The sequence below is a fragment of the Octodon degus genome, unplaced genomic scaffold, assembly GCF_000260255.1.
Source record: "Octodon degus isolate 3935 unplaced genomic scaffold, OctDeg1.0 scaffold00010, whole genome shotgun sequence".
Taxonomy (NCBI): domain Eukaryota; kingdom Metazoa; phylum Chordata; class Mammalia; order Rodentia; family Octodontidae; genus Octodon; species Octodon degus.
In genome coordinates this window covers 24,761,012-24,772,152 of record NW_004524586.1, presented here as the reverse complement: position 1 = coordinate 24,772,152, position 11,141 = coordinate 24,761,012, and the positions used below count along the sequence as shown (strand labels likewise).

The window sequence follows — 11,141 nt, the reverse complement described above, 5'->3', positions numbered from 1 at the left end:
TTCCCCTCCTAGATATCTTCCCCAAAGGAGTTAAAAGCATAGTACACGGACACATATATATCCATGTTTATAGTGGCACAATTTATTTTATTTCATTTATCGTAAGTTTTTTTTTTTAATTTATTTATTTATGTGTGTGTGTGGCCAGCTCAGCCCACCAGGGGGCGGGGCTGGCTGGCATGTGGTGCTGGGGGATTGAACCGCGGTCCCAGTGCTTTAGCTAAACTTGTTTTAAGTAGGTGCTTTAGACCACTGAGCCATCTTGAACTGTAGCCCAAACTGGGGTGTGAATTATAGTGGGATTACTCTAGAAGGTCAAGGAAGAATCTCTGTGAACCCAGTGGGCTCCATCAGCAGAAGTGAGAAGCTGGCACTGTGGTACGTCTGTAGGGCAGGGGTCATAGTCTGCCTCTGTGTTGGTACTGGGTCCACATCTGTAATGGACTCATAACCTCCAGGAGCAGAAGATAAAAGGGAATGAGTAGGAAAAGGGAAGATTGGGAGGAGGAAGATGAAAGCTGCACCTGAAAAGCTTATTTAATATGTAGTAAGGACGAGTGGGTGAACCTTTGAGGTCATATAGAGAGAAATGCTTTCATTTTATAACTTGGTAGCAGAGCAGCAGTGAAATTCAGTTGATATTACCCATAGTGAAGCTTAACATGGGCAAAGAGAAATGAGAACTTTTTTTTTTTTTTTTACTTATTTAATATTGTGTAATGACTATAATTATTGGTTGTGACACTGCATGGTTTTAAGGATGGTCATTAATGGTTGACCCACTTTACCTGGGAAATACAAATGCCACAGGCCTGTTTGTATAGTTGCCTTAAAAGTAAGAGCTCTGACACACCCCTTCTTGGCAATAGACTATCTTTAGCTTCTTGTGACTGTTGAAATAAAAATACATGCATTTGGGTAATGAGGCAGAGTGTGAATTATATCTTACCAAGGGAGAGAAAAGATTCAAATTAATAAGTAAAATAGTAGGTATAGATTATGTCTCTGTTCTTAAAAGCTCCTGTATACTTAAATATTAGCAAAATAAATGGTAACTACATTTGTTTAAGAAGTATAAAGAGTGCTGTAACAAAGTGTAAACAATGTTAGCAGTGATAATCTCTGGGAGGTGGGATTATGAGTGATGTAATTTTTATTATGTATGTATTTTTGGTACTGGTACTACACTCAAGGCCACATCTATTCTAGGCAAGCACTGTACCACAGAGCTATCTCCTCAGCCTCCTTTTTCTTTTCCTTTTGTGACATTGTTTAGCTTAGTTGTGTACCCTGGCCTTGTATTATGTTGTTTTGTTTTTTGAAACTGGGTCTTGCTGTGTAGTTCAAGCTGGCCTGAAGCTCACTCTGTAGTCCGGCTGGCCTCAAACTTGTAATGATCCAACTGCCTCATCCTCCCAAGTGCTGGGATTACAGGTGTGAGCCATCATACTCAGCTACCTGACCTTGGATTTCTGATCCTTCTACTGTAGTTTCTTGAGTGGCTGGAATTATAACTTTGTACTACCATGAGAGGCTAGATTTTAAAATTCATGTTCTCTAGTTTTTCACTTTAAAGGAAAAGTTTGTAAAGGAAAAAAAGTTTTGTTATTGTTGTCATTTGTTTTTTAGTTTAGTTTTTTTTTTTTTTTTTTTTTTTGTATTTAGTGCAGGGTCTCACTATGCAGATTGAACTCCTAGTGATTCTCCTATTTTCAGCCTCCCAAGTGCTGGGATTACAGGCCATGCTACCTTGCTCAGTCTCAATCACTGTCTCATATGCCACAGAGGGTGGGGCTGGCAGTTGGACCAGGGACAGGCTGGGGATCGAACCGAACCTCCAACCCCTGTGTCTGCCTAAGCAGGCACTTTAATCTGCTGAGCTATCTGGCCAGCCCTGTTTTTTAGTATTTTGAGGCAGGCTGAGCTATGTAGTTTGGGTTGTCCTTAAACTCACAAGGTAGCCCAGACTAGCCTTGAACTCATGGTGGTCTTCCTTCTTCAGCCTCTGAAGAGTTGAGATTATAGGCATATGTCACTGCATCTGACATTTTTGTTGTTTTTTTTCTTGCAGAATTATGTTAAGAGTAATAAATCAAGTATAATTAACAGCTCTTCGTTACAGAATCTTATGGAATGATAATGCACCCTTTAAACCATTTGCTGTCTTGTTCTGTTTCAGAGGATTCCACAGATGTTGGTGAGGAGGACAGCTTCCTTGGTCAGACTAATGTTCACACGTCCACCCCACAGACATTTAGTTACTTCTCTCAGGTATCAAGCAGTAGTGATCCTTTTGGAAATATTGGACAGTCACCCTTAACAACTATAGTAACATCTGTCGGACAATCAGCTTTCTCCAAGCCACCGACTACTCTCCCTTTTACAACTGAATCCCAAGATGGATTGACTGCATTTCCACCATCTGTTTCAAAGGCTCAGTGTGGTGCTCCACCTTCTTCACAGATGGGAATAAATCCTTATCTGCCTTCTCAGCCAAGTGGTCTCCCTCCTTCAAATTTTGGGAGCCCACCCCAAGGAACCCTCCAACAAGGATATAATCCGTATCGCCATACCCCTGTCAGCAGCAGGGCTAATCCTTACATTGCACCCCCACAGCTGCAACAGTGCCATATGCCGGCCCATTTCCCTCACCCTCCAACCTCTGGACCCCCAGTGCAGATTTACCAGACGTCCCCAGCGTCCTTGCCACCGGTGAGTGGGCAGGTGTTATGTTCTAATTGTGTGATTCTCGCACGCTCTTGTTCTCGCTCTCGCTCGCTCTCGCTCGCTCTCGCTCGCTCTCGCTCGCTTTCGCTCGCTCTCGCTCTCTCTCCCTCTCTCTCGCTCTCTCTTTCTCTTCCCCTTCCTCCACCCCTCCTTCCCTTAGGCAATGTTTTAAATTTATTTATTTATTTATTTTTGTGTGTGGCCAGCTCAGCCCAGCCCACCGGGGGGCGGGGCTGGCTGGCATGTGGTGCTGGGGGATCGAACCGCGGTCCCTGTGCTTTGCCAAACTTGCTCTAAGTAGGTGCTTTAGACCACTGAGCCATCTCTCAAGCCCCAAATAATCTGTTTTTTTTTTTTTTGGTGGAACCGGGGATTGAACTCAGGCCCTTGCACTTGCCAGGGAAGTGCTTATTCCACTGAGCCACCTCCCCAGCCCCCTTAGGCAATGTTTTAAAAGAACTATATATTTTGTATTTTATATGAGGCAGTATTATTTTCAGAGGCTACTTTTCAAAAGCTGCATGCTTTAAAATAAACATTCTTATATAGGTAGCTCATTGAGGGTATATATTTTAGTTTATATTATTTGTTTACTGAAGTAAATATTTTAATGATTTAGCCAAATTCCAATATTATGTTTTAGTGTGAGTTACTAATAATAAATGACACTTAGGATGTGTGAGAGTTCAGGCTTTTTTTTTGAGACGGGGTCCTGCTATGTAGTTCAGGCTGTTTTTGAACTCACTATGTAGCCCAGGCTGGTGTCAAACTCATGGTGATTCTCCTGCCTCAGCCTTCTGAGTGCTGGGATTATAGGTGTGCACCTATAGGCATAGCCCAATAAGACATTTTTTTTTTTTAATGTATTTAGTACAGGGTCACCAGGGTCTCACTACACAGATCAGACTCAGTCCTCCTGTTTTCAGCCTCCCAAGCCCTGGACAGTTATTGTTTTAATAGATTGCTGGCCTCTCATTTTTTTTTTTTTTTTTTTTCTTCCAGCAATGGGGATTGAATTTAGGGGTGTGTACTAAGCTATATCCTTAGTGCTTGAATTTTTTTACTTTTAGACAAGTCTTATTAAATTGCTGAACTACCCAGGCTAATCTCCATTTTGAGGTTCTCATGCCCAAGCCATCTAGACTGCTGAGATTACAAGTGTGGCTTACCTTTAATTAAACTTTTCAATCAAAGCACTCAATTATAGGGACTAAAATTGATTTCTCCAGTAATTTTTTTTTTTTTTTTTTTGCTTGTTTATGTTTTTTTAAGACAGGGTCTTGCTATGTAGTTCAGACTGACCATGAACTCATGGCGATTCTCCTGCCTCAGCTTCCCAAGTGCTGAGATTACAGGTGTGTGCCGCCATGCCCAGCTTCTCCAGCAATTTATTTATATTCATGCAGTTTGGATCTAGACAGTAAAATCATTTCTCAAAGGGGGTTAATGAAATAACATTGTGTAAAGTTTATGAAATTCCTTTATGCTTTTTCCTTAGTTATTTGTTCTGATAATTTTCAAATGGTTTTTTTTTTTTAAAGAGAAAGGAAGCTGGGTGAGGGGGTGCATGCCCGTAATCCATTGGCTAAGGTGGGAGGAGGATCACAACTTCAGTGATAGCCTGGGTAACTTAGCAAGACCCTGTCTCGAAAGAAAAAGGAACAGGAGTGTTGCTTATTAGTAGCAGCACTTGCCTGGTGCTCACAAGGCCTGGAGTTCAGGTCCTAGCGCTGAAGAATATTAGCCATAGGTAGCCATTGCTTTTTCTTTCTGAATTTTGAGGTGAAATCTCATTGTGTTGCCTAGACTGACCTTGAACTCCTGCGCACAAGAGAGCCTGCTTTAGTCTTCCAAATAGCTGGGACTATAGGCACATGCATGCCGTTGCATCTGGTTTGATTTCATTCTGTTCTATATTTTATCTTTTTTCTAGGCAGACATCTTATGGAACCTATGATTTTTATAATCTTTGTTTTTGTGAACATAATTTTAGTTATTGTAAAGTTTTTATTATGCAATGTTTTTAATGGCCTTAGAGAGTTCTGATACTTGAATGGAAATAAAAATCTTTTTGTTTTGTTTTTACTTTGATTTTTAAAAAAATTTTATTTATTTATTTATGTGTGTGTGTGTGTGGCCAGCTCAGCCCACCAGGGGGCAGGGCTGGCTGGGCATGTGGTGCTGGGGGATTGAACCGCGGTCCCTGTGCTTGGCCAAGCTTGTTCCAAGTAGGTGCCCTAGACCACTGAGCCATCTCACCAGCCCTTGTTTTTACTTTGGTAGTAATGGTTGAATTTAGGGAGTGCCAAGCTACATCCTCAGCCATTTAATTAAAATTTTTGAGACATGTCTGGCCAAGGTGACCAAGCTGGCCTCAAACTTGTGATCTTCCTTTTACCCTTCTCTGTGCCACCACACCTGGCCTAATTTACTGTTGTTTTTTTTTCTTTCTTTCTTTTTTTTTTTTTTTTTTTAATGTATTTTTTTTTTTTTTTTTTTAATGTGTTTGGTATAGGGTCTCAATACAAACCCATAGTGATTCTTCCATTTTTTTAGCCTCCCCAGTGCTGGGATTATAGGCATGCACCACCATGCCCAGTCTCCGTGACTGGCTAAGCATGCCCAGGGGTGGGGGCTGGCATAGTGTGTTATGCCAGGAATCAAGCCCTGGTCCCTGTGCTTGCCTGAGCAGGTGCTTAGTCCACTAGCTATCTCACCGGCCCTTTAATTTACTGTTTTTAATATAATTTAAGTTTCTGTTGAAATTGAGATTTTCATGCTTTTCCTTTATAAATAGCCATTTGGTGACATCTCTTTGGGTAAATTTTTGTTTCTATAATTACATACTTAGGATAAATTCTTCGAAGTAGAATGGCTGGGTTGAGAAACATGCATAAAGAATGCCTGGTATGGGGGCACAAGCCTATAAAAATCCTAGCACTTGGGAACTGTGATAGGAGGTCGCTGCCAGTTGAAGGCCAGCCTAAGCTAAATAATGAGTTCAAGGCCAGCCTGAACTGCATAGCAAGGTGCTGTCTAAAAAAAAAAAGTTAAAATAAATGATGGGAGACATAGGGCTATTGATATATAAAAGTGTTAATTTACTGTAACATCAAACTGTGTAGAAATCTAATTCACTTTGCAGTTGATTTGGTGATTTAGTATTTTTTTAAAATTTAATTGCTTTGGGGTTTAGTTACTACAATAAGTAGTTACTCCCAGAAATATTGGTAGCATAATTATCGTTAATGTCCATTTTATTCTAAAGCATATGCAGAATTATTTTGGTCAAATATGACAGTCTTAACTTTCTTGACCTTTTAGATTTCTCCTTCAGTACAGTCACCAACACAACAGCAAGTACTTGCAAAACCTGCAGGCCCCTCTGTACAGGGGACGCCTCCTTTTGTACTTCAAAATCAGTATGAACCTATCCAGCCCCATTGGTTTTACTGCAAGGAGGTAGAATACAGACAAATATGGATGCCTTTCAGTGTGCTGGATTCTTCACATCTTGAAGAAGTGTATAATTCAGGTAAGTGCTGATAGGCATCATTCACATCTGATTTTAGGAAGAGAAGGCATAATAAGTGTCTGTGGCCTACTTTTGTGAATTTCAGTTCATTAATCTTTGTAGAGCCCACCAGATTCTATACCTTACGATGGTAATACTATTAGAAATCCCGAGTTATCTGAGCAAGGTGCTTGCAGAAATGGTGTTAGTCATTCCTTTGTTTAAAGGTGTTTTAGATGAGAGTTTTCCTATACCCCTTATTCATTTGTAGCTACGTAGTTATGGAGGCGTGTAACATTTTATAACTTAAATGTTTTTTTTTTTTTTTTTTTTTAAGAAACATCACATTTAAAAAAAAAATTATTTATTTGTTTATTTATTTTGTGTGTGTGTGGCCAGCTCAGCCCAGCAGGGGGCGGGGCTGGCTGGCATGTGGTGCTGGGGGATTGAACCTCGCTCCCTGTGCTTTGCTTAGCTTAGCTTGTTCTAAGTAGGTGCTTTAAACCACTGAGCCATCTCACCAGCCCCCATAACTTAAATGTTATGAAGCATTTTCTGTGGAACTCTGGATCTTGGAGATGCTCTTTGAAAAATATTCTGCAGTCTTGAGTAAGCGTCTTTTGTGTGTTTGTGTTACTGGTAATTGAACCCAGTACCTTTGCACTGAGCTATACCCTCATCCCTTTTTAAATTTTGAGAACAAGCCAGGCATGTGGTACATGCCTGTAATCCCAGCACTTGGGAGGCTGAGACAGGATTCCTGCCCAGTTTGAGGTCAGCCTAGGCTACATAGTAAGACTTTCCCTTAAAAAAACAGAGGGAGGGGGCAGAAAAAATAATAGAGAACAACATCTTACTACTTGCGTAATCACCCAGCCTGGGCTTAACTTTGTGATCATTTGCCTCAGCCTCTTAAGTGCTGGGGTTACAGTCATGTGCCACCATACCTGGCTCCACTTTTTCATAGAGATGGTATGCTGAGGTTCTGAGAAGTCTTATACCACAGAAATACATTTTTCTGTTTGTCTCGATATTCTTTGTCATTGGACTTAAGGTCCATTGGTATTTTATCCTTTGTGAAACATTGCTGTATGTGGATGTCACTGCCAAAATTTTAAAAAATTCATGAGTTTGATCATGGCTTTAAAATTTTCTTTATGAAGAACGTATTTTACTTCCTAAATTTTTTTTTTCTCTTAAAAGTCAGTTTGGTGTGTGGCATACATCTGTAATACCCACATTCTGGAAGGCTGAGGCAGGAAGTTCACTGGTTTGAGTCTGGCTCAGTCAGTTCAGTGGCTTAGACCCTCTTTCTATTCTTTTGAGACAGGATCTTGCTATATAGTTGATGCTGGCTTTGAACTCACTCTGTAACCCAGTGTGGCCTCAAACTTGGGACAGCCCTCCTGTCTCAGCCTCCTGTGTTGGGATTATAGTTGTGTACCACCATACCCAACTTAATGAGACCCTATTTCATAATGTAAAAAAGAGCTGGTAATATAGTTCAGTGGAAGGGCCCTAGATTTAATCCCTATGCTGCAAAAAAGTTAATTTGAATTAATGTTAAACTTTTGTTTTTAAATAAAAATGAGCCTGTTGTTAGTCATTAAGTGTTGATCAGTCATAATATTCTTATTTGCCATTTTTAAATAGGTCTTGCATTGGTTGGGGACAATGTGATCTTTGTTTTCTAGTCCAGCCAGACCCAGAGAGTGTGGTTCTAGGCACAGATGGAGGACGATACGATGTTTACCTCTATGACCGAGTGAGGAAAGCTGTGTACTGGGAAGAGGAGCCAGCTGAAGTGAGGCGCTGTACTTGGTTTTATAAGGGAGACACAGACAGCAGATTCATTCCCTACACAGAGGACTTCAGTGAAAAACTAGAGGTATGAATGCCTCATTTATTTATGCCTTTCTTTAAAAAATGTAGGTCCAGTACGCATTGGAGTTTTATGTGATACCACTGACTATTGGAGCTGACTTTATGTACAAGCCTGTCTTGATGCTGTTCACAAAGATTACTTTTGCTTGAGCCAGAGTCTCACAGTGTAGCCCAGGTCGAACTTGTGATCCTCCTGCCTTGCCTGGGATTACAGCTGTAGCAACACACTTGTCAAGGAGATTGCTTTTAAGTGGTGCCACCATTCACAAAGTGATGATCATAGTTCCTGTATGTAAAAATAGAATGTGCTTTTCAGGGACATATCACAGATCTAGTAAGGTGTTTGTATCAAACTTTCAAAAGAATGTAGGTTTCCAGATTTGATGTTGCCCTTAGATACCAAGCATACAGACATTTTCAAATTAATTTTAGCAAGTGGTTGAAGTCACCTCTGACTTGTGAAAATAAATTTGAGACAGAATAGGAAGAAATGTCAGCTCTGTTATTAGTTTGTTTTTTTTAAGACTTCTTAACAGTTTATACTTGTCAATTAAAAAAAAAAAATGGGGTATGTATAATGACTGTGTCAGTCATTCCCCTTGCCTCCTGCTGAATCTTTTCCTAAGAGGTCCACTTCACTAAAGCAGAGTGTTGTAGCTGAAAAAAGAAAAATTAAGAAACTGGTGGCACAGTAAGGAGTTTGGAGGCAGAAAGTCCTAGATAGGAGTGAATCACAGTTCTGCCATTGCTGCACATCAGTTGTGTGGTCTTCTGTAAACATGTGCAGAACTTTAGATGTTTATTATGGATTAAACCATGCCTCTGTCCCCGCTCTTCCTTGAAATGTGTTGAAGTGCTAACTCATAGTACCTCAAAACATTACCTTTTTGAAAATAGGGTTATCACAAATATAATTACCTAAGGTGAGGTTATACTTGAGTAGGGTAGACCCAGTCCAGTGGTGGTGAACCTATGGCAGTGTGTCTTGGTGTGCTGTTTGTATCATTGAAAGCTCTAAAAAGTTCACCAGCACTGCTTCAACCCATTGTGTCCATGCAAGAAGACAGCTATGTTTAGACCAACAGGGAGAATGGCGTGTGACAACTGAGGTAACAGTTGGAGTCATGCTGCAAACCAAGGAATGTCAAAGATTTAGAACAACACCAAGAGGTAGAAGGAGGCAAGGAGGGTTTCCTTACAGGCTTCAGAGGGATCATTGGCAACTCCTTTTTTTTTTTTTTTTGCCGGAACCGGGGAGTAAACTCAGGCTCCTACGCTTACTCCACTGAGCCATCTCCCCAACCCCAGGCAACTCATTATTTTGGACTTCACATCTCCAACACTATGAGGCAATAAGTTTAAGTTACTCATTTGGTGGTACTTTATGATAGCAATCCTAGAAAACCAGTATCTTGTCCAAACCTTGGCTTTCTCCTCTGTATAATGGGGATAATATTATTTAGGAGTGGTTGACAATAATTTAAATGAAGTAATACATATTAGCTAATAAAATGATTATCAGTACATTAGAGCTGTTTTACTCTTGGTTTTGCCACCATTATAGTTTTAATTTTTCTTGATATGACATAGATTTGTCAGACTGGATTATATGTTGTTTTATTTATGGTAGGCTGAATATAAAAAAGCTGTAACCACAAATCAGTGGCATCGAAGATTAGAATTTCCAAGTGGAGAGACTATTGTTATGCACAATCCAAAGGTAATGGTACTTTTGAAGATATTAAAGTGTTAAGTATGTTTTAAGTGTTGCTTTGCTTAATGTGTTTGATAAATGCTCATTTTTAGTAGCTTCTGCAGTTGGGATATGTAACAAGAGCACTGTTTTAAAGTAGTTTACTATAGTTATTGATTGTGGAAATGATGATATCAGTCATCTTTTTTTGTTAGTGGAACATAATGCCTGACATTCACAGTTTAAGGGAGGAGAGGTTTAATTTAGCTTACAGTTTCAGGGTACATAGTCCATGATCAGGTGGCACCAGAGCAGACATATGGCAGTGGAGCAGAGGTACTTGCTTGTGGTAGCTGGGAAGCAGAGCAGAGAAGAGGACCAGAGAGGAGGGGACTTGAGACCACCCATGTGAGGCCTCTAGGACCCTCCCAGGTACCACCTGAAGTGTGCTTTACAAATCCTCTAGGCTACCAGGCCGATTGAGGTGATGCAGTTAAACTTAGCCTCTACACAAAAACACAATTTATTTTTCAATCAGATTTTGTTGGTACACTTTAGATATACATAATGATCATAGTCATCATAGAGAATTTGTACCTGTACATGCTATAGCTTACTTTTACAAAAACAATTTAAATTGTTCTGCTGAAGTTTCTGTTTTGGGAATGTGTTAACTGAAACTTGGTCTACAACATAGAAGTAGCTTGATGCATTTTTTTTTTTTTACTTGATTAGAAGTCACTCAGCTTTCTCTGCAAGGGACCAGAAAGTGAATAATTTAAGGGATGGTCAGCCGCATGGTCTGTGTTGCGGCCACCAGTTCTGCTGCTGCTGTGAAAGCAGCCAGAAGACAGTGTGTAAACCGGGAGCTGTGATGTGCTCAGTAAAACTACAGAAAGAGGCAGGAGTGGGACAGATGGCATCCTACAGGCCATCATTTGCTGGCCTGCCCTTGATGATGGCTTGTTTTCAGCTTCCAAGTGCAACTCATCCTTTCTCATCTTACTTTAAACCATTCCCCTCTCTTCCCTTCCTTTTCCCTCCTGTCCCCTCTCTTTTCTTCTATTCTTCTCTCTTCTTGTGAGGATTATGCTCCAAAGCTATATCCTGGTTGCTTTTTGCTTTCTTTTGTGGCAGATCTTGCTAAGTTTTCTAGGCTGGTCTCAAACTAGTGATCTTCCTGCCTCAGCCTCCTGAGTAGCTGGGATTATAGCTGTGTACTACCGTATTTGTCTCTTAATTTATTAGAAGTATTTTTTTTATTAATTTTTATTTATTTACGTGTGTGTGTGTGTGTGTGTGTGTGTGGCCAGCTCAGCCCAC

At 40.3% G+C, this 11,141-nt stretch overlaps 1 protein-coding gene across 1 annotated transcript in view; it reads left to right on the top strand.

Annotated features, from left to right (window-relative positions):
• Sec23ip (SEC23 interacting protein) overlaps positions 1–11,141 on the top strand; it is a 45,568-nt gene that overhangs the window by 3,858 nt on the left and 30,569 nt on the right. The window contains exons 2-5 of the mRNA XM_004625617.3: positions 2,180–2,712; positions 6,052–6,262; positions 7,936–8,129; positions 9,756–9,845. Of these exons, the coding sequence (XP_004625674.1) occupies positions 2,180–2,712; positions 6,052–6,262; positions 7,936–8,129; positions 9,756–9,845 (1,028 nt within the window). The remainder of the gene's footprint in view (positions 1–2,179; positions 2,713–6,051; positions 6,263–7,935; positions 8,130–9,755; positions 9,846–11,141) is intronic.